The sequence below is a fragment of the Euphorbia lathyris genome, chromosome 9 (genome assembly GCF_963576675.1).
Source record: "Euphorbia lathyris chromosome 9, ddEupLath1.1, whole genome shotgun sequence".
Lineage (NCBI taxonomy): Eukaryota > Viridiplantae > Streptophyta > Magnoliopsida > Malpighiales > Euphorbiaceae > Euphorbia > Euphorbia lathyris.
Genome location: NC_088918.1, coordinates 39,425,368 through 39,451,405, shown reverse-complemented (window position 1 = coordinate 39,451,405; position 26,038 = coordinate 39,425,368). Strand labels below are relative to the sequence as shown.

The 26,038-nt window shown below is 32.6% G+C and overlaps 2 protein-coding genes across 3 annotated transcripts; one reads left to right on the top strand and one right to left on the bottom strand.

Moving 5' to 3' along the window:
- Positions 1-1,827: 1,827 nt before the first annotated feature.
- On the top strand, positions 1,828-3,529 carry LOC136205995 (cinnamoyl-CoA reductase 1-like). Its single transcript, XM_065996883.1, has 5 exons — positions 1,828-2,190; positions 2,373-2,518; positions 2,607-2,795; positions 2,879-3,222; positions 3,310-3,529. Exons 1-5 carry the CDS (start codon positions 2,055-2,057, stop codon positions 3,401-3,403), a joined length of 909 nt encoding a protein of 302 aa, XP_065852955.1. The 5' UTR covers positions 1,828-2,054; the 3' UTR covers positions 3,404-3,529.
- An 8,847-nt stretch (positions 3,530-12,376) lies between these two features.
- LOC136205994 (uncharacterized) lies at positions 12,377-23,393 on the bottom strand. 2 transcript variants are annotated; one of them, XM_065996881.1, is made up of 8 exons: positions 23,104-23,393; positions 22,581-22,682; positions 22,232-22,340; positions 20,946-21,061; positions 20,164-20,352; positions 18,873-19,015; positions 18,463-18,654; positions 12,377-12,528 (listed from the first exon to the last, which is right to left on the bottom strand). In XM_065996881.1, the coding sequence occupies exons 1-7, from the start codon at positions 23,226-23,228 to the stop codon at positions 18,473-18,475; spliced, it is 966 nt and encodes a 321-aa protein (XP_065852953.1). In that variant the 5' UTR covers positions 23,229-23,393; the 3' UTR covers positions 12,377-12,528; positions 18,463-18,472. The 2 variants fall into 2 exon arrangements, with proteins under 2 accessions (XP_065852953.1, XP_065852954.1); XM_065996882.1 differs by lacking the exon at positions 12,377-12,528 and adding an exon at positions 17,530-18,321.
- Positions 23,394-26,038: the final 2,645 nt, after the last annotated feature.

The window sequence follows — 26,038 nt, the reverse complement described above, 5'->3', positions numbered from 1 at the left end:
ATACTTTGACTAAACCTAGAAGGTCTAGCCAGCCGTTTGGTGACAACCGCGCATGACATATCTCAAGCTCCTCTAGAACATTCAATACACCATCAAGGAAGGGTAGATTAACCCCATTTTCCAGAAAAATCTAGTAAAAGCCTAGATATCCTTCTGGAACGTTTGTTATCACATGATCAAGAGTTGGAACCCTAACCCCTAGATGGATGAATTCTGGATGATGTGACACCAACTTCGTCAAAGAAAGCTCATGCAAGGTAGAAGGCTGTTTATGATTTCGAAGGTTGGGGACTACTGGCTTCTTTGATTCCCCAACAACAACACCTTTCTCAACTCGAGGCCTTTTTCCCTTAATGGTTAGAGATTTCTTACCCTTCTCATCGATGAACTCTTACGGCCCATTATGAAACAAAAGGAGGAAAACAAGAAGAAAAATAAACAGGAAAAAGGAATCAACAACTTACCCAGACACGATATCAACTACTTTTGCAAAACAAAAATAAAGAGAGGAAAGCAAAAGAGAAAAGATGTTGTCGAATAAAAAAAAGCCAATTGATCTCCAATCAGACGAAAGGAAAGAATGAAGAAAGAAAATTAAAATGCCTTGAGATAAAAAAAAAGCCTATAGGTCATCAACAATCGAAATATGGTAAAGAAGATAAAAAGAAATAAGGTGAACTTACGTAAAGAAAGGAATGAACGCAGTGGGAAAGTGAAGAGACGTGAGAAAACAAAAGGACTGAGTAGTTAAGGCTTCTCATCATTAAAAAAAATCAATTACTTCCTTGTAAAACAAGTCGTCAGCGCAACATTCTAGACCAAATAAAAAAAGACATGTAAGCCACATATGGAACAAATTAGCCGAAATTATTCAGGTACAAATTCAAGTACAATTAGTAAGGGATAATTCATATAAAGGTCCTCTTTGATAGCTTTTATATCCTTAAAGTACAAAATGTTGAAAGAATGTCTAAAAAGTCAAAGAGGGATTGAGAACATATGATATCATGCAAAATAATGTGATACAGATGACATCAACACCACCCCCATTTCTAGCTAAAAGACCGTGTGCAAAGGAGCATGTCCAAGGGCGTCGTTAAAGGCTTTGGCTTCCTCCAATGGAGGAACCTTCGAGAATCCTACAGGATAAATGATTCCTCTGAGGACTTAGATTCCTCACGAGACACGAATATCCTCAATTCATAAGGATTACTAATCAGTGAAAAACTTAACCTAACAACTCTCTATCTAAATAAGTATAGACATAAGATACGGTATGTTAACTATTATCTCACAACTAGTTCATAATCTTCAATTCATCCTGAATCAGATACTAACTTAGACAACGGAGTGGGTTGACCGAACTCTAACCCTGTCTGATCTTTCATTCTGTTTTACATGTTAATATGATGATGAATTACCAAACGACTTGGACATGTAGACAAGTTCAGATATTTGGATATCAGTAAATTGAAAGCGTTAGAACTCAATTTAAATAATTTGATACGTTATACACTTCTCACAAACATTAGTGACCTTGTCCCGATTAATTTTGTATGTTATATATTGTTTACTAATGTGGTCAAAGGGTAATTTATTAAAAATATAAGATAAAATAGAAAAGTGTTGAGGTTGACTTATGTTGTTTTCTTTTTCTTGATTTATTGGTGGGTTTTGTTCGTCAAAACTCAAAATAAACGGGTCCATTTGTTTTAATAATTTATAAAAATAAAATAGGCAACAATATTTCTCTTTGCATGACTCATAAAAGTTGCTTATTGCTACCAAACACTTACCATAAATCAACCCACCAAAATTAAATGCACCTCTTTTTTTTTTTTTATATCTCTTTCTTTCTTGTAATTAACTTTCTCACATCTCCCCAACTATCTGCTAACCGAACTCTTTCATCAATGCTCTCTCTCCCCTTCTTCTATATATCTATACATACAATACAATACTTCTTCCTCCTCTCATGATATCATCTGCTTAATTTAGGCATTTCCTTTTCTAATCCCTATTTTTCTTTATTTGTTGGCTTCGATTGGGTTGTAATGGCTCCAGCTGCTTCTTTCAATGATTCTTCAACTACAGTTTGTGTAATGGATGCTTCTGGTGTTTTAGGCACCTCTCTTGTTCATACCCTTTTACACAGAGGCTATACTGTTCATGCTTCTGTCCAAAATCATGGTATGCTCTCTTTCCCCTTTCCCCTTTCCCCTTTTCATTTCAATTTCTTCTTTCCTTTGCCCTAGAATACCCAATTCAAAAAGCACGAGTCTTCAAAAGAAACACAATTCCCTTATTTAAGAATTAGGGTTTAATTTGTGTTTGAAATTATAATTAGATGATGGAATAATTTGTGTGTGCAGATAAATTGAATTATTTTGAAGAGAGGGAGAATTTAAAAGTATTCTATTCAGACCCATTTGATTTCCAAAGCATAATGGATGCATTGAAGGGATGTTGTGGCTTGTTCTATTCCTTTGAACCTCCAGCAGATCAGCCCACTTATGATGTATGTTCATTCTTTCTTGTGTTTCTTGTGCTATGGAATTGAATTACTAGTTTCTTTCTTGTTGAAGCAATGTTGTTTTTTATTGCAGGAAATGATGGCAGATGTAGAAGTAAGAGCAGCACATAATGTGTTAGAAGCATGTGCACAAACAGATACAATATACAAAGTAGTATTCACCTCCTCTGCTACAGCTCTTTTATGGAGTAATGATAGAGATAAGGCTCTTGATGTTGATGAAAGAAATTGGAGTGATATTAATTTCTGCAGGAAATTCAAGGTAAAAAAACTATAACCCTTTTCCTTTTCTTTCATGACAAAAGAAGATGTTATTGATTAAGGATTTTGAAAATGGATATGCAGTTATGGCATGGGATGTCAAAGGCAGTAGCAGAGAAGACAGCTTGGGCACTAGCTATGGACCGTGGGATAAACATGGTGAGCATAAACGGGGGTTTGATAATGAGTGATGATGTTACAATTACAAATCCATACTTAAAAGGAGCAGCTGAAATGTATGAAGATGGTGTGTTTGTGACAGTAGATTTAAGGTTCATAGTTGATGCACATATTTGTGTATTTGAAAATGTTGGTTCCTATGGAAGGTATCTTTGCTTTAACAATGTCATCACTTCCAATCAAGATGCTCTTACCCTTGCTAACCAACTATTGCCTCAACCTCAGCCTCAGTCTCAATCTGCTTCTTGGTTAGTCTTAATTAATGCATTCTCTTGTTGATTTTGTATTATAAAATGTAAAATTCTGATGAGTAAGTTTATGGTTTATGGTTGCAGCTTTGAAGATACAAGAGTATATCAACAGAGGATAAGCAACAAGAAACTAAATAAATTGATGGTTGATTTTGACACTCAACTTCTCCTACAATAGAATAGAAGAATAGAATCAAACATTTGGAACACTTAGCTTCTTCTGTTTTACATGGAAATGTAAAATCAACTCTCTAAATTAAACTGTTGAAATTATTTTTATATCAATTTGATTTTATTCTTTTTTTTTTTTGTCTCAAGATAACTACTAATTAAGTTAGGCTGATGAAACAAGTATCAGATTCTGTAGTATTAGTATATATGTCATTCATTCATCCTGATGTTCAATTCTAATTGTTCATCAATATTTCAATTTTGTACTTCTTTTTTTCTAATTCTAAAGCTCTCCTCTTTAACAATGAATTAAGGATTAATTTGGTTGTTGAAGTTGGTTCAATTTAGTCTAAAGTCAAGTTTGTGTATCAATCTAGAGCTTAACTTAGTCATTTGAAATCAAATTAGTCTAAAATGATACTTTTTATGAAAAAGTTATATGTATTGTTTTGGACTGATTTGACTCTAGATACCAATGTGAAAAGTTAAAGTAGTGCTGATATATATCGTTTTGAACTATTCGACTTTATGTATCGTTTTGAACTATTTGACTTTAGATGCCTTGTCAAATCGATACTTTAACTTAATATTAGAATAATTTCATCTTACTAATACAGTTTATCTTACTAATCAAGTTGAAAAGTAAAATTGATCATTAATTCATTTAACAATTACCCTTTCCTGGCTCTAATCTTCTCAGAAAATAAATAATAAATCTTGAAAGTTATCATCAATTCATGTTGTGCCTCTTGGTGTAAGAGTAGAATTAATATGTGAAGTGCCAGTTGCGTGATGATCTGTTTGTTATTTAGGAGAAAGTAAATTATAGAATGGAACTACTTCTAGATGCCAACATCTGTTTCCAGCTAGCCATGTTAGAATAGGGGCTGGGTTGTTTATGGTTGGATTTTAATTCGATCCATGAATGTATTACAGATAGCTTCGACTGCATTTAAGAATAGTTTGGAGGGTACTCGCTCAGGCCCGTGTTTTTTGGGCCGGACTTGGATAATGAAAATTGATCATAAGTCCAGCCCGGCCTAGGTCCGTTAAAGTCCGTTTATTTTATGAACAGGTTTGGGATTGATAAAAATAGCACGGTCTGGCCCACCCAATCCGCCTATTAATATTAATAATTAATTTATATATGAGATATTTAATTTTAAGTATAAATTTTATTTTCTATAATTAAAATTTATGTATATATTTTTAAATGGGTTTGTATAGATTAGGCTTGAAATTCTATTTTTAAGTTCGAGACCCCCTAAATTAATAATTGGCTGAACTGGGCTTAGACTAATATATATGAAAGTTCAGTAGGTTCAGTCCGAGTTCAGCCCAGTATGATCCATGGATAGGTCTAGGTAGGATGAGTTATAGCTGTTGACATCGATCATCTAGTTCCACAATCCTATCCTACAATAACTATTCTACTACAGACACATCAAATACAATCTCTACCTTGACAGTTATTTTGTTAGAGAGTTTGTTATTGCTTTCCTTATGTATAAGTAGCAAGCTTTTGTTCTTGATTGATTGTAATTTGCAATCTTCATTGAATATACCTTGAGCATTTCATGATATCAGAGAAAAATGGTTCGAAGAAAAAGAAATCGTGAAGTTTCTGATGAAGAAGATGAAGAGTATAATCAAACTCCAAAGCAAAATCGTGAAATTTTTGATAGCCACAGATCTCCTCCAGAAAATCCTGGTTTGATTTTCATCAATATTGCTTTAACAAGCACCAATTACCTAGCATGGAGCAATGCTATGACTCGAGTTTTAACTGCCAAAGGAAAACTCAATTTTGTACTTGAAGATGAAGAAATGCCCCCAGTCAATTCTGCAAGATACAAGAAATGGCAGAAAGATGATTGTCTAGTTTCATCTTGGATTGTTAATACAATCTCCAAAGAAGTTGCTGATGGATTTCTGTATATCTCTTCCTCCAAAGAATTATGGTCTGAATTAAAGAGAAGATTTGGTGACAGCAATGGCCCGATGCTATATAAGATTAAAAGAGAAATCAGCCTATTTTGCCAAGGTAATCTTTCTCTTATGATCTATTTCAACAAACTTAAAAGATTTTGGGATGAACTCACTCTTTTAAGACCTTTGCCTGCTTGTCACTGTAATGCTGCAAGAACATGTGCTTGCAATGCATTTAAGAGAATTGCTGATGTTTCTGAAGAAGATAGATTAATTCCGTTCGTAATGGGATTAAATGATCATTATGATGCTGTTAGAAGTCAAATTTTACTAATGGATCCATTACCCGACATTAATAAAGCATACTCTATGATCTTGCGAATTGAAAAACAAAATGAAGTTTCTACTGGTCAATTTGTTGAAATAGCCAATTTCAGTAACAGTTCTGGCAAAGCAGAGAATAAATGGAAGAGTAAGAAAGAAAACGCTGATAAAATTTGTGAAAATTGTTCTGCTCCTGGACATGACAAACTTTCATGCTTTAAACTGATTGGGTATCCTGATTGGTGGAAAGAATAGAAGAACAAAGGCAAGAAAAATGTTAGAGCATGTAATGTGCAGGGTGGAAACAATACTGGTTCTAGTTCTTCTTCTTCAAAGCTTGACAGTTGGGATTCTGAAGAAGAAATGAACACTGGTGATATGAAAAGCATGACGAAAATGATGAATGAGATGTACAAAGCTTTCAAGAATAACAAGTCTGTTGCAGAATCCCCTATCAACAATGATTTCAGTGCTTTAGCTGGATTTTCAGGTAACTCTGTCATGAAACCTGTTAAAGAAAATAAATTTTCATCTTGTTAGATCATAGACAGTGGGGCAGCCTCTCATATGTGTTCTGTTAAATCATGTTTTGATAGTTTGATCTGAAATAAACACAGGCAAAGTGTTACTTTACCAGATGGTTCCACTCAAATGATTGATTCTGTAGGAACAATTAAACTACACGAAAAATTGGTTTTGCAGAAAGTTCTGTTTATACCAAATTTCAGATATAATATGTTATCAGTTGGAGCTTTATTGGAGCATTCTCAAATCCAAGTTGTGTTTACTGCAACCTATTGTTATTTGCAGGACCTTGAAACTAAAGAAATGTTAGCTATTGCATGGCTTACAAATGGACTTTATCTGCTAGATGCAACGTCATTTTCCACACAGATCATTGAGAAGTTTCAACAACATAGTTCTGAAATAGCATTTTCTGTTTGTACTTTTGCAAATAATGTAGACATTTGGCATCTTCGTTTGGGGCATGCTTCTTTTAATTCTCTGAATCATATTCCTGGTATTACAATCGAATGTAATTCTTCTAAGTGTGAAATTTGCCCTTGTGCCAAAATGTGCAGACCTCCTTTTGGTTCTAGTGAAATAAAATCAACTATTCCTTTTAAGCTTCTACATGTTGATGTGTGGGGTCCTTATAGAACTATGTCTATTTCTGGAGCTCGTTTTTTCCTAACTTTAGTTGATGATTACAGCAGAGTAACATGGGTTATTTTACTGAAACATAAATCTGAGGTTTATAGAGCTCTTGAGACATTCTTACTGATGGTTAAGACTCAGTATCAAACTATGGTTTCTGATATCCATAGTGACAATGGTGGTGAATTCTTAAGCTCTTCCTGTTCAGAATTATTCAGAAAAGAAGGGAACCAACATCAGCGAACTTGCTCATACACGCCTCAACAAAATGGGGTGGTTGAACGCAAGCACAGACATTTACTTGAAGTTGCAAGAGCAATTTCTTTACAGGCAAGATTACCTACTGAGTTTTGGGGTGAAGCAGTTCTTATGGCTGCCTCCATTATCAATGTATTACCTACCAGGCTTCTCAATTGGGATACACCATTTTAGAAATTATACAAGAAAGATGCAACTTATGATATTTTTCATGTTTTTGGGTGCTTGTGCTTTTATAAAGAATTGGCCAATATTGATAAATTGGCTCCTAGAGCACATAAAAGTATATTTCTTGGATTTTCTCCTGGCAGAAAAGGATATAAGGTTTTCAACCTTACCATTAAAACCATTGTTATCAGCAGAGATGTCATCTTCCATGAAAATACATTTCCATTCTTATCCACATCATCACCTTCTACTTCAGATAATATATCTGAATCTATCTCATTACATGATCACATTCCTTCAGAAATAGAACCTACACCGTCTGTCTCTATTTCATCTGATCATGTTTTTACTTATTCCAATCCCATTACATCTGTTTCATCAGAAATACAAACTTCCACTTCTACCATCGATCCAATTGTACCTGTTCCAACTCAAAAATCCAATCGAATTGTTCATCCTCCTTCCTGGCTTAGTGATTTTGTCAGTAATACAAATTCAAACATGGTACAATTTTCATTTTCACATGATCATCATGCTTTTACAACTCAGATTTCTCAAGTAAAGGAACCCAAAAATTATGCTGAAGCAGCTACTATACCTGCTTGGGTAGATGCAATGAATTAGGAGCTTAATGCTTTAGAAGCAAACAATACATGGACAATTACTGATCTTCCTAAAGGGAAACGGCCTATTGCTTCTCTTTGGGTTTTTCGAATAAAATACAAACCTTCTGGTGAGGTTGACATATTTAAAGCCAGACTTGTGGCTAAGGGGTACAATCAAATTCATGGACTTGATTTTCATGAATCCTTCAGTCCAGTTGCCAGGGTAGTCATTGTGAGACTTTTCTTAGCCATTGGTACCCTTCACAATTGGCATATTCATCAAATCGATGTGAATAATGCCTATCTACATGGCACAGTTGATGAAGAACTTTACTTATTACCTCCTCCGGGTTATACAAAAGCAGAGAAAGGTCAGGTGTGCAAGCTAGTAAAATCACTTTATGGCTTAATACAGGCTGGGAGGCAATGGCATAAAGAACTTTCAACCAGGCTTCTTGCTTTTGGTTTTCATCGTTCTGACAATGATCATTGTTTATTTTTGAAGAATAATGCATCCAATTTTCTAGCTGTCCTGATATATGTCGATGATATTCTAATTGGCAGTACTGATTTAGCTCAGGTTCAATCTGTCAAAGACTACTTACATAAACTCTTTACCATCAAAGACATTGGTCCAGTGAAATATTTCCTGGGAATCGAAATTGCAAGATCAGCTACAGGGATGTTATTGTCTCAGTGCAAATACATTCTTGACTTAATTGCAGATGCTGGTCTGACTCAAGCAAAACCTGTTTCTAGTCCTTTTCCTTCTGGAATCATACTCACAGATCTTGGAGAAGTGTGTGAAGAACCTGAACATTACAAAAGAATTGTTGGGAGATTGTTATATTTGGATTTTTCAAGACCTGATATAACTTACTACACTCAACAACTGAGTCAGTATATGCAAACTCCTCTTCATCACCATATGAATGCAGCACTTCATGTGCTTAAGTACCTTAAAGGAACACTATCCTATGGTTTGTTTTATAATGCAGAACCTGCTTCTGCTATTTCCCTCTATGGCTTTTGTGATGCTAATTGGGGAGGCTGTAAATCCACAAGAAAGTCACTCACTGGTTACTGCATTTTTCTTGGAGATTGCCTCATTTCATGGAAAACTAAGAAACAGTCCACTGTTAGTAGATCTTCCGCAGAGGCATAATACAGAAGTATAGCATCTACTTGCTGTGAGTTACAATGGATAACTTACTTACTCAAAGATTTCCATATCACCATACCCTTTCCAATACAATTGTCTTGTGATAATCAATCCGCAATAGCAATTGCTAAAAACCCTGTATTCCACGAAAATACCAAACACATCGAAATTGATTGTCATTTTGCTCGACATTGTGTTGACAAAGGCCTCATTACACTTACACATGTTTCTACTCATTCACAAATAGCAGACATATTCACAAAAACACTTGCTTCCAACCAAATCACACCTTCTTTGTCCAAGATGAGATTATTTCCAATTCCAAAAATCTCATCTTGAGGGGGGACTGTTGACATTGATCATCTAGTTCCACAATCCTATCCTATCATACAATAACTATTCTACTACAGACACAACAGATACAATCTCTACCTTGACAGTTATTTTGTTAGAGAGTTTGTTATTGCTTTCCTCATGTATAAGCAAGCTTTTGTTCTTGATTGATTTAAGTTGTAATTTGCAATCTTCATTGAATATACCTTAAGCATTCCAATAGCAGTAGATTGAGTTGATTTTTTCTTTTTTCTTCATTTTAATATTTTCTATCAAAGCTAATTTACATTATGTTTTGACGTGGAGCAAGTCAGCTTATGATTACTGGGAATTTCAAAAATAAACTCTAAGCCATATGGGTTATGCTTAAGATTTCGTTTGCCTCTATCCAAGTCAGAACGATGTCGCTTTAGCTTGAGTTGGAAAAAACAGATGTACTTCCCATAATTCGAAAAACATCACAAAATAATCTCGGAAAAAAGCATCATAAAATTTTTCTTCCATCAAATCATTGGGGAAATTTTGATATCGCTTGCCCACGTCGCAAAGTACTTACTTAGTTAAAGCACTACTCGCTCACACCACAAAGAACTCATTTAACTCATTTAGTTAGAGCTCTCATGCTCACACCACGAATAACTCACTTAGTTAAGCTCGATCGTCCACCTTACAAAGAGTTTGCTTAGTTAAAGCCCAACCACCCACTTCACAAAGCCTTTGCTCGGTTTAGGCTCTGATACCAAATGTAACAGGCCCAAGTCGGAGCCAGGCCAAAGCCCCGTGTGGCACCGCCCCGGATCCTCCGCCAGCCAACTCCTACAAATGAGAGATAAATTATACGTGGTGTACAACTTTTGCACAATTTTCACATTTTGGTGTACAACTTAAAAAAATATACAACCTTATAGGGGTAATTTTTTTTTAAAAAAACTTAGGGTTTCACCGATTCCCAGTTTAGCCCTAGTTCATGCCGGTCTATTGCGCATCCAAAGAAGCCAGTTACACTCAGACCGATAACCTGGCTAGTTCCTGGTAGACCTGTTCATGGGTTGGGCCGGGTGGGCTCGGGCCGGGCTCACCGGGCTTATGAACAAAAACTCCTACCCAAACCCAGCCCAACCCGTATTAAATAATCATCGGGCTCGGACCGGGTTGGGCTGGATTAGAGAACCTTAATCCCAGGCCCAGCCCAGGCCCGCCCATACTAATTTTTTCATATATATAAATCTCAATCATTTCCACTTAAATAAATTAACAATACTATAAAAGAAGCTGTAAATTAAAAATATTAATTGAGCTGCAAATTTGAAGATGATCTGAAAGGTAGGGAGGCGGCTGACAATGTTAGAAAAGAAAGAGATGAGATATTAGACTAAGTTAAAATATGTTTTACGTTTATTATATATTATTGATAAAATTAAATATGAATAAATTTTATAAATGGTTATTAATCAGTTTTATAAGAGATGTTAGGCCACTACTGTTTTATGTTTGAGCTTTTTTTTATAAATGTTTTATATCTAAGCTTTATTAATAAAATACAATCATATAAATCCTAACTTATAAAGTGTAATTTTTATAAAAGAAAAAAACTTATAGAGTGTAATAATATATAAATAAAATATCAATACGTATGTTGCGGGCCGGGCTGAAACGGGCTTTTATAATAGATCCCAAGCCCAACCCATAAATTAATGGGTATGTTCGGGCTTGGGCCGGGCCGGGCTAAATAAAAATCTAGCTTGACCAAGCCCGTCCCATTGTCTATGGACTTGGACGGGCTGGGCGGGCCATCAGGTTTGTGAACAGGTCTAGTTCCTGGTTCAACCGGTCGAATTGGCCAATCTAATCTAAGTTTTATAACATTGCTAAAATACCTTTAAATGAGTTTTCCTTCCAAATAGAAAAGGTACAAATTTCCATATATGTCCCCAAGTTTTCTTGTAGTGGTTTCAACTGAAACAATTTCTCTTTCTAACTATGATTATTGTTCTTCTTTCCCTCTTTTACATTCTCATTCTAGATAAAAAAAAATTGCTTAAAAATCGACCAAACCCTAAAAAACATTTATAGAGATAGTGTGCAAAAAAAATCAAAACCCAAAAGTAGAAAATGAAGGCACTGGATGTTTAGAGAAAAGAAAGCGATCGCCTTTGAAGAACAAGCTTTCATGTCGAACCTTAAAAAAGGTGTAGCCAGAAAGTTCTTCATTTGAATTGTGTAAGTTCACTACTTTCCTCTTTTGTCACTCTCACTTTCTCTCAACTTACTCGCTTTCTCTCTATTACATGCATATAATTTCTTTTTTGAGTTGTCTATATAGACGTATGACTAATGCCTTCTACTGTTGTTTATATAGAACTAGATGAGACAAAATGTGATGCATCAAATCCTAATGGAATATTTTACGTTGTGTCTTGCAGTGGAACCCACCATGTATTCTTCATCGAAGTTAGATAGAATCTCAATATCGTGGACAACCATTGAAAAATAGATTTTGCGATGACTAAACCATGCAAGTGTTTCAAACTTTTTAGTATATATATATTTATTGATATATTGTTTATTTAATATATTATGTTTAGTGATATGTATTGTTTATTTGATATGCTATGTTTACTGATATGTATTGTTTAATTGATATGCTATGTTTAGTGATATGCATTGTTTATTGGCATATATTGTTTATTGATATGTATGATTTAATTGATATGCTATGTTAAGCTATTGTATTATTTATTGACATATATTGTTTATTGATATGTATTGTTTACATGTGTTGTAGGTTTTACTTTGACTACTTCTACTGATGATCACTCTAAATGATTCTTCTTTGATAAATATGATGTCTTATTTAAAATACTTTATATATTTGAAGTAGTATAATTTGAAAATTGTTTATACTTAAAATAATATCAAAGGTATTGTCCATATGAATTGAGTAGTCTTTTGTATAAAACATTTTTCTATAATGAATGGTACTTTATTGTTTGTAATCATCAAAATCTTTTTGATTCAACATGCTGGGGAGGGAGGCGGTGAATCACTTAAAAATTATACATATAAATGTTAGGATTAATTGTAAAAAAAAGTGGCAGAGATACATTGAAAACAAATTGTGCCCATCAACTGTCAACCTTCCAACTCCATTTCTTCATGCATGCCTATGCCTAGTAACTTCAACTTCTTCCATTTCTTCAATTTACCAAGAAATAAAAGAAAAATAAAAAAAAATTCCAACAAACGAAAAATTACTAAAATTAAATAAATAAAAAAAAATGTAGTATCACGATAAAAGACCCATGAAGCCCAAAGCCAAAGAAAAGCCCAAGTTTTTTTAAAAAAAATTAGAGTACCTTCAAAATTTCTCATAATGCTTAGATATAAGCCCCTATTCATTCCCACAGCTAAAAATAGGAAAAGCTCATCTAATGTGGTCACTATTGGTGTCACATCTAATAATGAAGAAGAGGTCCAATAGGGTGAATATGCAATATGCTCACGCCTAGGGGGCATTATGATAAAAAAAAAAAAAAAAGGGCAACTTAATCATATGCTTTAGGGATACACAAAACTTAAATCATTCTTATAAGTAGGCTGTTGAAATATTTTTTTCTTGAATTAATTCACTTTATAAAAATTTAATCTTCTTGTTCCGACATGTCAGATTATGGTTTTATTATACAGGATTGTAAAGTTATTCTTGAGTCCATGCACGATTTTAAAGTGTCTTATGTCCCGCGTCTAGCGAATAGGGATGCCCATGTCGTTGCACGTCATGCCCTTTCCAATACTAGCGAGTTTATTGCTTTTACTGCACCGTCTTGGCTGCAGGACACCATTTGTTCCGATTTGATTCCTTGATTAATTGATTAATTCTTTCAAAAAAAATTAATAAGATTTAATTTTCTAGTAACCATTTGACTTTTAAGGTATAAATTGTAAATTAATAAAATTAACTTAAAAACAGTTTTTAGAATAAAACAAAAATTTAAAAAATTACATTACAATAACATGTCATTTTTTAAGATGAAGTGTCAATTTCTTAGATGTTATATGATGAACGAGTTATAAAACTACGTTATCATTTAAAAAATTAATAATGGATGATTAGATAAATTTTATAGTTTAATTAGATTAGTGCATTGCATAATATATTTAATACTTCACATTTATTTTAGTTTTAATAAATAAAATTCTAAATTTTTTAATTGTGCAAATTAAATATTCATTTTAATTTTATATTTAGTATAGATAGATAATACATTTAATCATAGTCATTTTTATACCATATAATTATCAACATTATACTATTTTAATATTTTTGATTATGTATAACCCCTAAAACATTTTACATAATTAATAATGAAAATTCATTCTATTTAATTCTATTAATGAGATAAAAATTTGTAGTAACCACCAAACATTTTTTTAGAACATCGTAACCATCCAGCTTTAATGCTATTAATTACAGATTAATATCTATACTATATATAATTATGGAAGCAGAGAGAAATGAGAAGAAGTGTTTTAGAGGTCTTTTTGATGAGTTGTCAATGTAGTAAAAAATCAGATTAAAAAATATTTAATTAATTAAAAATAAATATTTAATTAATTAAAAATAACAAATTTATATTTATAATATATTAAATGATTACTAGCCTATTAATTAAAATAATAAAAGAAAGCAAGAGTTACGGGAAGATGAAAAAACACAAAGCAAAGGAAATCCAAAAGTCACAAATAAACTTCTATATAAAGCATGGTAGATAGTATTCTACCATTATATTCATCGGTCACGATAGATAGTATTATATTTCTTAAGGTAAATATTCGATTTTTTTCATATGTTGTAGTTATTTTGTTCTCAATTATGTTGTTGTTTTATTTTTATTAAACAATAGTTGTTATAGTTTCATCTTTCAGAATCATTTTTGTTGTTACCCAGGTTCTATACCTCTCGCTATCTTATCCATATTTTTTCTTTTTTATTTGTCTTTTTTTTTTCCAAACTGATAGCTTCAATTGAAGAAATCCGACAGAAATAGAGGATGCATGAACAACTAAAATCGGAAAACACAAAAGTGTCAAAAATTACAAGAAATTCTTATGTTTCTCAAGGTAATTATTCGATTTTTTTTCATATGTTGTAGTTGTTTTTGTTCTTAATTGTGTTGTTGTTTTCTTTTTATTAAACAATAGTTGTTATAGTTTCATTTTTCATGGATGAAATTTCATTTCTGTCGTTACCCAGGTTCCATACCTCTCGCTACCTTATCCATGTTTTCTTTTTTATTTGTCTTTTTTTTTCAAAATGACTAAAATAAAGATTTTGTAAATTTATATTCTTTTTTAGTATATGTTGCTAGGTGTTATCGTTTCGATTGCTAACTCTTAACTAAAATTTAGATTTTCGGCTTTATATGAACTCAATTTTTGGTTTTCTCAATTGTGCTGTTATTTTATTTTTATTAAACAATTGTTGTTATAGTTTCATCTTTCAGAGATGAAATTCCATTTCTGTCGTTATCCAGATTCCATACCTCTCGCTACCTTATCAATGTTTTCTTTTTTATTTATTTATTTTTCAAAATGACTAAAATAAAGATTTTGTATATTTGCATTCTTTTTTAGTATATGTTCCTAGGTGTTATCGTTTGATTGTTAACTCTAACTAAAATTTAGATTTTCGGCTTTTTATGAACTCAATTTTTAGTTTTAATTGAAATTAGATTAATTTTTCTAATTCGAAACATGTTGAAATCCACTCATTTTTGTAGTTTAAGTTTAGCTAATTGATATGGATTGTATTTTTTATTTTTATGCATTTTGATACAAATAGATATAAAGTTTCACACGATAGTTGTTCATTGAAGTTTGAGACATATTAAATAAAATATTAAAGAGATATTGGAATATTATACTTACAATGAAGTTTATTTCAATATAAATTATGTTATATTATTATTATTATCAAGAAGTTATTTTTTTCCCAATTTTCTAGACAAGGAGATTGTAAGCGTCTAATACGCTTGATAAGATGTTTATTCTTGAAGAATGTGGATTATGCTAGATACGAATTCAAAATCAAGGTAAATAAAAATAAATTTTGATGCTCAAAATCCTAAAAATGTACATTAATTATGGATATTGAGATAATTGCTTTTGCAACATTGGCTTATATAATTTTTAACTATTATATTATGGTTCGTACAAAATTGTTAGTATTTCAAGAGTTTTTAACAGATGAAAATGAAATATGATCATAGGACAAATTATTGAAAAATATTAATTAAGAAAATATTATTATTTGAATCTCTTCAAATTCTCAAATGTTGAGCATAATTATTCTAATTAATATAATTATTTTCATATATTAATTATAAAACGTTTTTTTTGTACTGAGTGGTTACAATTGCGATTTAATTCTATTTAACTAAAATTAATTTATGGACTTAATACTTCATTAAGAAAAAAAAATGTTTAATTAATGGGTAAAAAATATTTTCACTCTCCTCTTTATACGCTTATGTCTCGACATTCTCTCTTATTTAAAAAAAAAAAAACCCGAGAGGAAGATGGTTCTCTCCTAATTATCTTTTTCGTCCCTTCATTTTTTTTTCAATTCTTTTGTTTGTTTTTCTTACTTACAAAATTCAAGAATATATAATTATTAGAAAATATTAATGAAGTCAAATAAGTGATATCTGCGAGTATGACTGATATTCTATATAGTGAAAGAATGAAGAACAAATTGATCGAATGTCTTGATGAGATATTACGAGATGAAAATAGGAGAAATCATCATCTTAAACTGATTCAATTAGATATATTGGGTTATTATAGCAAAATGAATAATTGAATTCGAATACTTGGCGATCATGAAATTCCATCAACCAAAATAATTATCATCAAGATGAATTTGTGACTAATTCTTACGAATTTTATTTTTTTATATATAACATATTGAATTGATAAAGTTTCTTCATATGCAACATTAGAAAAGTATTGATTGTAATAGTTTATAGAATAATATATTGATGTTGCTTCCATTTTAACATAGATTGTAATTCTTTTGTATCGTAGATATAATGTTTAATTTTAATTGTATTTCAATTTTTGTTTAACCTATATTGTAATTCTTTTGTATCGTAAATATGAGTTAGGCTATGCTTACTTTGTTTTTTCCACCATAGTATGGTGATGGACTTTGACAAAGTAAGCTTATCCAATGGTGGAAAAAACAAAGTAAAGCTTACTTTGTCAAAAACAAAGTAAGCATAGAAGACACCCGTAAATATAATATTTAATTTTAATTATAGTTTAATTCAATTTTTGGTTTTTTAAGTGTTTCTACCCTTTCTGTTCCTCCACCTTTTCTTTTGTCTACCCTCCTAGAGGATAGGGTTGGGGGCAGCCTTCCTAAACTGATCCCGGGTTAGGTTTTGTCTGTTTGTTTTTCCTTTCCTATTCCTACCAAAAAAAATATATATATATTATACTTATAAAGTAAAGTAGGAATTTTGATAAAGTGACATGTAAGATGATGTAAAATTTTATAGAATCTCATTTAGAGTTGTGCTTTTATAGATATATAGATTTGAAGGCGTTGCGCGCGGCCAACGGTATTCATAATTCGTCAGTTTGAAAATGTTAATATGGAATCGATTTTTTAAAGAAAGACTGAAAAATAAATGCGAAAAAAATAAATAGAATTTACATTACAAATACTGAAAATATACTTTTTTCAAAGATAAATACTGAAAATATTAGATAAAGTAGCTGTTCGTTTGATAAATATTATAAATAAGGTATTTAATAAAACTAAAAATTAATTAATGAATTTTAAGTATTGAATATTACAAGTGTCGAAACTATTAAATAATATAAATATTTGATAAATATTAAAAATAGTACCGAATATAAAAATATTAGTTGATAATATTAAATTAAATATTTTGATTTGTCAAAATAAGTAATTTTTAATTTAAAGGTTAAAAATTCAATTATCAAACAATTTAAAATAAATAAATTATTTAGTTAAGTGATTTTCTTTTAGAAAATTAAGTGATTTTGTAGGTTATGGTCTAAATACTGAATTTTAATATTTGGTGGTTTTTATTTACTGATCCAATCTGTTACAACCATTATTTCCTACTTGTAACTTCCATTTATTTCGTAGTGGTCAAGTTTGAGGGGACCCGCAATAACGGCAACCTTTGTTTTATTCAGGAAATTAATAATCCTATTCCGGAAAGGGATAGGACTGAATTCTTGCAACCTATATATATCGTGCGACCCCTACACAATTCTCAAGTAAAACCAGGAAACTACTAAATTCGAAGGAAAAAACATAAAAAAAAAAAAAAAATGAGAATGTTTTCGAAAGGTGAGAAGGTAGAAGTATGCAGCAAAGAGCTAGGTTTTGTTGGATCGTACTATGAGGCAAGAGTGATTAAATGCTTGACACAGCCAGAAAGATGCAACAATAGGTACGTTGTTGAGTACAAGAATTTGGTGCTGGAAGAGGATTCATTAATTCCTTTGATAGAGGTTGTTTCTTCGGATGAAGTGCGTCCACTCCCTCCAAAACAGCCTGCTGGATTATCATTTTCCTCAGGTGATGTCATTGATGCTTTTGACAATGATGGATGGTGGTTTGGCAACATTATTGGCGAAACCTACTCCGACCAGTATTATGTCTACTTCCCTACTACTGGAGATCTCATTGCTTATCCTGCTTCTCGACTCAGAAAGCATCTAGATTGGTGCAATGGCAACTGGATTTTCGCTTACGAGAATCTTTGATTCAACATCTTTCATTTCTCTTATAATTTTACCTTGTATCTTAATTTGTATTCTCTTTCGTATATTTTTAACTTCAACCTTAGTTTGCATGTTTCTCTTAATTCTCAATGAAGAATCTATTCTCCTTTTTACCTACTTGTCTCTCGTCCTCTCTATTGTATGTTAACTGGGCCTGAATATCTGAAAACAATAATTTGAGTTTATTTTGTTCAAAATTGATCACATATCAGCCAAGTAAATAAAACCCCATATGCTTAATTTATACTGAACAGAACAAAACTTAGCACTACTACTACGAGATATGGGTGATTAGATACATACTCAGGCATCTTCAGGCACTGAGTGACATGGAAGTAACAGACGAGAGCTTGAATTTCTTGACTTTTTTGGTATTTGCTGGCTGAAATACAACCTCAGTACTTGACCTTACAGATGCTTCTTTCCACTCAGAACCCGAACTGCCCTCACTTCGATAGTCCCGAGGAGAATACAATACTTGAAGCCTTGAAGGAGCTGCATTTAGTCATGCAATTCTTATTTGATAAGTACAACAATACAAATTGCCCCTAAGAAAAATAAAAAATTATCACCCTAAGTATCCAATCACAATTATTCTGTACACCCTCTAAGAAAGGTTAAACATGCACTCACCATCTAATTCTCCAAGTGAAAACTACAACTAAGTCTAAAACTATCACACGGGCAAAGTGAAACAAGTTTTGAGCAGTTACCGAAACCAAGCATGCTTGTCTTTTGGACTTCAAGACGACCAACTTTTGATCTCTTGATGTTTCTCAAAGCTGCAACATCTTCTTGCTTCCCTTTAAACTCGACAAATTCTCCCAGGATATATTTGCTACCTTTAAGCTCCAACCTGGACAAAATCACACAATCAAATTGTGCTCTCAAGCAACAACAGCACAATTTCCAATGCTGACAAGAATCGCAAGGAAGAATAAACAAGTTGGAAATTAAAGTTACTCCACTAGACTAGAAGACTAGGAACTAATTCAAAGTTGTGTCATATCCACAACCCTGATCCAGATTCATCACTTATTTTGGTAGGTTCCACAAACAATCTGTCCCACCATTGCCTGCCCTGTTCCTGGATCAACTATGTTACGAACACGGGTTTGGGATCTTGTTATAGGTCCCCGGACCTGAATATGTCCTAGGACAGGTTTCTTTAGTGTTCTTCTACCTTAACCTATTGTGTGAGAATTAGGTTGGAGATCATTGAGAGACAACTCTACAATCTTATAGGGTTTAATTGAATTTTCAACTAATAATTTTTAATGATCTTCCTTTAAAAGGCAGAATTCAATTCATGCAAGAGCTGCTTATTATGGCAGCAAACTCAATAGGAATAAAAATAATAACTTAATTCCGTGTAAACGCTGGGACGGTGGAGCCTTCTAATATATGACACCATACCACCGTGAAGTTCAACAAATTTACGGTATCACCATTTGCAGAATCTCATAACTGTACAAGCCCACTGAAACTTTAAAAAAGGAATTGATTGAAGCATTCAAAGTTAAGGACTCACCCTCTTGCTCACTTCAAAAATGAAAATCGAGAAAATACAGTTGATAATGAATTAACAATAGTTCATTCTTACGAAATTTGCAACCATTGGAAGCTAAGAAGCGCTCTCTTATGAATCAGCACATAAATCACACATAAAAATAGACATATTGATATAGGAACTAGGCACAATGAAAGTAGAAAGGAAAAAATAGATCTAAAATAATATTTCTGAAAAGATAATGATCATAACAAGTTCAATTAAATTCTACACTATATTAAATACTAAGTTTATTGCTTTCAAAAATACTAAGTTTATTCATTTGAGATGAATTTTATATTCCTATAACCCATACTACATAAGGGCATTCCTTTGCAAATGAAATAAATATCAAAGAGCGGAACCACACAAAACCTGATCAAATAAGAAGCAGAATAAATGCACTCAGACCTTGAGAACTTCAACATCAACATCTAAGGCATATAGAAACAAACCTATCCCACATTGGAGCTGTCCCAAGAACAAAGTTAAGCTTCTCATGTATAGATTCCTGCATATCTTTCTTCCCACTACGAAAAGCACCCTTAATCCAACCAGAAAACATATTTTTGGTTTCTGGTTTCAGTTGTACCCATTGATCATAGGTAATAACCTCAGATGGGAAATCGTTGGGATGGATGGTCCTGGAAGAATAACAGAAATATCAGACAACTTATCACTTAGAATATATACACCAAGTCCACAACAACATCCAATGCATGCGTTTCTCAGACTAAAACAATGTAGTCCTTGGAACAGAATAAGAATTTCAGTAACAATTGAACTAGCTTGCTAAATTGCACTGTTGTACAATTTGTTTCCCTATCATTTACACTGATGGTTTGTAGTTGCTCTATAGTCTTCATACTTGAGGCTTTTCTAAATTTCTTCCAGCATGGTTCTCAGGAGCATTATAGCCTCAAAATGTAGGTAATGTAGCATGGCCATAATTTTCTCTTGATTTCATCTCTTAGAAGGGGTAACAAATATCAGTCGAGGGACTACTAAACTTTGTTATGCTAAAACAAGTTGGACATTGAAAAGGTTCTTTTTATTTACTATTTTATTGTGAAAGTGAAGGATGAAAAAAAAATGCATATAAAAAATAGAATGTGCTTTGAAGGACAGAGATCCGCAGGTGTGGATCTGGAATTGAGTGCAGTATTATCATTACTTCAGTTGCAATTATAAACTATATAAATTTTAATATATGAATAATTATAAAGATTCAACACACCAGAACTTTGGATTGGGAAGCACAACTTTGTAAGACAAATATCCTTCTGGTAGGGCAACTCCCCTTTGTTCAAGGTATGATTCAAGAACTGAAGTTTGTTTCTTTACCTCCTCCACCTGAAAAATATCAAAGGATCATCAGATACCTGGTGACTGAAGGAAAACAGTGCATACTCACACCAGAATCCCTCTTTGTTATAGACATCAAAGAAGGACCATGAACTAATTAAGTAAAATAAATAGTCATGAAACAATTTTTGAGTGAAACGAAAAACATCAAAATTAACTTCCTAAGGGAACAGAAATAGAATAGAGAACATGTCTTAAAATGGAATTACTGTAAGCATACATTCTTGCTGATGCTCGAGCCAAATTTTGCTTGTTTTTAATCAAAATGCAGACAATGAAGAAACAATTCATATGCCAACTTTTTTCATGTTCCCAATTTCAGCCATGCAGGTTTCTAACTTATGCAGTTATGCTACACAGTAAAAATAGAAATATAGGCTGATATGCAAATATATTAGGCTAACTGTCTTTAATGCACTTCTAGGATTGTTTTCATCAGTTTTGAGTTAGTGTTTTGGTGCAATATTGTAGAAAACCTAATCCTTCTATGAGGAATAACTAATATTATGAGCTAGAAACCCAAATTCTTCTGTGGGGAAAAGCATAGGAGCTAGAAACCCTAATTCTTCTGCGGGAAATAACATTTGGAGCCTGTGTCTAAGTAACCTTTTACAAAACGGCAGAGCAGCCAGAGTCCTTCCTAGTTACCTGTATGGCTGTAATTGAAACAATACATGTTTTGCTTGTCAAATCACTACTTTCTATACCACTATTACTGCTTGAATATATGTAAGATGTCAGTTCATGTTCAAATACAACTATAAACAAATTTCTATCATCTGTAAGCATGTTAGTAAAATGAAGAGTGTCTAAGCTGATTAGTTTCCAATACAATCACAATAAAGGGCATAGGGGTTCCAACCAAGAGAGTACACAAGAAAACTATAAAATATCAAATAATTTTCAGAAATTCTGGATAGTCTAAAAGATACAGTACAAGGGAGATTTACACTTCCAGCAGACAACAAATGTAGTCATATAAAACAAAAAAAAAATGCAGCAAATACCATTATATGATTTTACTTTATGGCCATAAATATGAACATTAACTCCAAGCCAAAGTTTCATAAAACTAGTAGATATTTCCAAGAGTCCTTGAAGCAGTAAAGTAAAGCTAAATTAATTCCCTGAGAAAGCAAAGATTTGAATTGACTTAACTGGATCAGGATGAGGCTCTGCCTTGTGTTTACCTTCACATACCCAGCTTCCATCCCCTCTAATTGATACTAAACCGGAGAGATTTTTGACAGAAACCACAACTGTTTCCCTGCAGAGATCCATAAACATGAGCATAGAGAATGTTGTTAGTCACACTTTTGATACAATGGATAAGACAAATCGTTCATGAAGTTGAGGAACACATTCATGTTTCATTTTTGTTAGTCCATTAACCTACAAAAGCACAAACGATAATCTACTCGCACTACTTTCCTACATTTTCTCAAAAGCAATTCATATAAGAAAACCGAATCAACAGGCTGAAAATTCAAAAATGTGAAGTACTTACCCTCTGGTAACAAGCACCATGTCGACATCCTGTCGTGAACCGGTATCAGCATCTGGAATTCGAAGTCCCACATAAACCTTTCCTCCGGAAAGCTTCTCAAGTCTAACAGAAAACACAAGATGCACATCAGCAGCAATCCGCAACGCAGACGCAAATATAACACGCCAAAGTCAATCGAAAACTTCTAAAAAAATGTAAATAAGAGAGACAAATTATTTTATCCCGATTAATTACGGACAAAAAGAAGAATTGCATGAAATTATATTTAACACGAGCTCGACTAACTATTTTGTTAGGATAAACGTCCACAGAGTTTGGGTATATAGAGGGAATTGTTTAATCTCAGCTTCCAAACAGGAGGAGAGCAACATAATTAAATTATCTTGCAATTTTCTGAATCAACTACTGCAACTGAATTAGATTATACGTTAAAGCAGTTGAATGCTCATAGTTAGAGAGAAAACTCAAGGAAAATGAAGAGATATAGAAACTTCTGGTGGAAAAGAAAATTCATAAATGAAACCTATTAGAAACCGTGAAAAGCGCGCTGGTATCGGAGGTTTCGATCTGCAAAAGATCGTCTGCGTCGGAGAAGAAACGACGGAACAACTTGTACACGATTAGACCGCAGAGGATCTCCACCCACATGGTGATGATGAAGAAAGGTATATTTGGATGATAAGAAAAGGGAAATGCAGAATGAGTATATGATTGAAATGGAAATGTAGGAAGAAATAAAGCTCAATTTATATTAAAATAATAATCGTTTAATTCTGATTTTCATTCCATTTTCTTTGATAGATCGTAAAGACCGCGTGGAATGGAAATGGACTGACCCAAAAAATAAACCTACCGTATCAGATCAGCCAACATCTTAATAGCTAAGTCTTATCTCCAACCTCTTAAATTGACTTTGAGTTAAAATTTGAGGAGGGGGAATAAAAAATCAAAGAGAGCATCTCTCTACCTTTTAGTGTCTCCTAACTTCATATTTTATTAATAATTTATTATTAATAAGTCTCTCTTCTCACACTATTGGTAATATAACAATAAATAATAATTTTAATAATAAAATAATAAATAAGGAGTGAATATAAGGAGCATTGTTGGAGATGATATATCTTAGTCACTTTTAAATCACTAAGAGTCAATTATTTATATTATTTATAGAGAGTTCACTAAAAGTCTCTTGGAGATGCTCTAATGCACCTTTCAAAAGATATAACTTGAAGTTAATAATAAAGAAAGAAAAACTTGAGTGTAAGATTTCGAACTTTTTTTCTCATACATAAAAAGCACAGTGAAAATGTGAAAACCAAGTCTTAATCTCATTTTTTTTTTCACCCATGCGAGTAATGAGAATATAAGCCATCTCTACACTTCAAACCTCTAAAAAACTTGAGTCCTTTACAAGGATTTGAAGAATTATTTATGTAAGTATGTTGAAACGACTTAAAATTTTATGAGCATTTGGAGAATTCTTTGCAACTTGCTTAGAATTGAAAGTGGCTATATAGCCAACCTTTTTTAGCATTGTGTTACATAACACTCATGCACGGCCATCATTGAGATTTATACATTTCATTGCTTGTGATTGGGGATGATATGAGAACCTATTATAATTGCACAGTTATAATTTTGGACAGATCGCATGCTTCTTGTTTGCTGCATGTGATTATTTGTTGACGGTATTGGCCTGGTTAGAATGAATGTATTAGGATCGTGTGTCAAAAGTCATCTCGAGGCCTGTAATATTTACTTGCTTCATGCATAGAGGTTTGTGTAGCCAGCATACATATGTGTGTTTGCATTTTTTAATTGAAAATATACTTAGAACAACTTGATTTTTAGGTGGCCTTAAATATACTCCAAATAAAACAACCATGCCCAATTTTATGTAACTTTTTCCTTAGAATCTCATAGAATGCTCTGAACTCCTTAAGGTTGCTCCAAATTGTTGGAGATTTCTTGTTGGCACTTCAAAGAATTCTCTATTGTGTCACCGGAGCACCCTTAGAATTCTCTTAGAGCTTCTTTTAGAATTAACCTCTTGCACCTTTAATAATTTGTTGCACTTGATCCATGCAACTGCAAACACATTTTTGTCCCATTTGGCTAGAGTCTTAAACCGACCAATCTTTTCTAATATTGTATGTCATTTTTCTTTTAGGAAATAAAAACATAAAACTAACAGTAAACTATAATTACCCATTTATTTTCCCTCTCTCTGTCTTAATATACTTCTCAAGTAATCTCTTCATACAACAATATATTATGGATAAAAAATCACAAAGATGAATATAATATGGTACCTTATACTCAAACAATATTTTACTAGAAGCAGTTTCCCAAGATGATTCCGATATATAAAAATTTAAAATTCCTAGAAAACCCCACTTTTAACATTATAAGAGTCTGGTTTCTCTTCTATGGAGGTCACGGGCCTTGACCCATCAGTTCGGGGTCATTATTTTTGATTTAAAGGGCCATTATTAAAGGTCATTGGCCCCCTTATTTAGAGGGCAAATCCATGTGTCCCACCTCCTATAAGGGTTGTGGGCCTCTATCTATGGCCCCACCCCCATGGACCGTCTAGTGGGTCCATATGCCACCTATTTGGAGGTCTCCAATCCCACTTATTTTTGGGATTTGATTCCCAGTAAATAGGTTCTTCAAATCCTAAAAAGAGAAAGAAAAGAGAGAAAGTTTTCAAAAATACCAAAAGGACATTTCATTCTAATCTGGGGCACCAAATGAGAGAGACCTGCCAAATTCCACTACAGATTTAGAGCGCTCGAGAGGACTCACGACACTAAATCTACACTAGATTCTGGAGGCATGCTCATACTAAAGGACATAAAATCTCTTACCTTATCTTTTTGGTTGTTGATTTATTTTTCATACTTGCAAAATTAATTTGAAATATCTCATGTATTTTAATTTATATAACGTATATGATTAAATTCATTTGGTCTTTATTAGTTTTAGTCCCAAAACTTCTATTCTTTTTTAAAAAATTTGTATTTCCATTTAAAACTAAAAAATATTTTAGTTCTTCATTTTTTCCAACGTAAAAATATTATTGCAGCCCTCAAAGTTTATTTTCTCAATAAAACTTTGTGTTAATAAAAGATTTGCTTCAACAAGTATGACGCACTGTATTAACATGTAGACGTATATAATTGTAAATGAACTTAAAAATATAGGAAAAATTATGCACTAAAGTTTAAAGGCCTTTAAGAATTAGAAAGTAGGTGATTATCCACGAACCTAGTCTCTAGAAGGTAGGGTTATCCTTTTGGACTAGTTTTACCGATTTTTCCTAATTGGCTCGAATCGGATGACGACTCAGTCTTTTGGAAATCAAATGTTTCAAGGTATTCAATAATACATAACTACACAGTAAGATTCCTGATGGGCTCCCATGAGGACGAATGCTTCGTTGGTAGCAACTAACT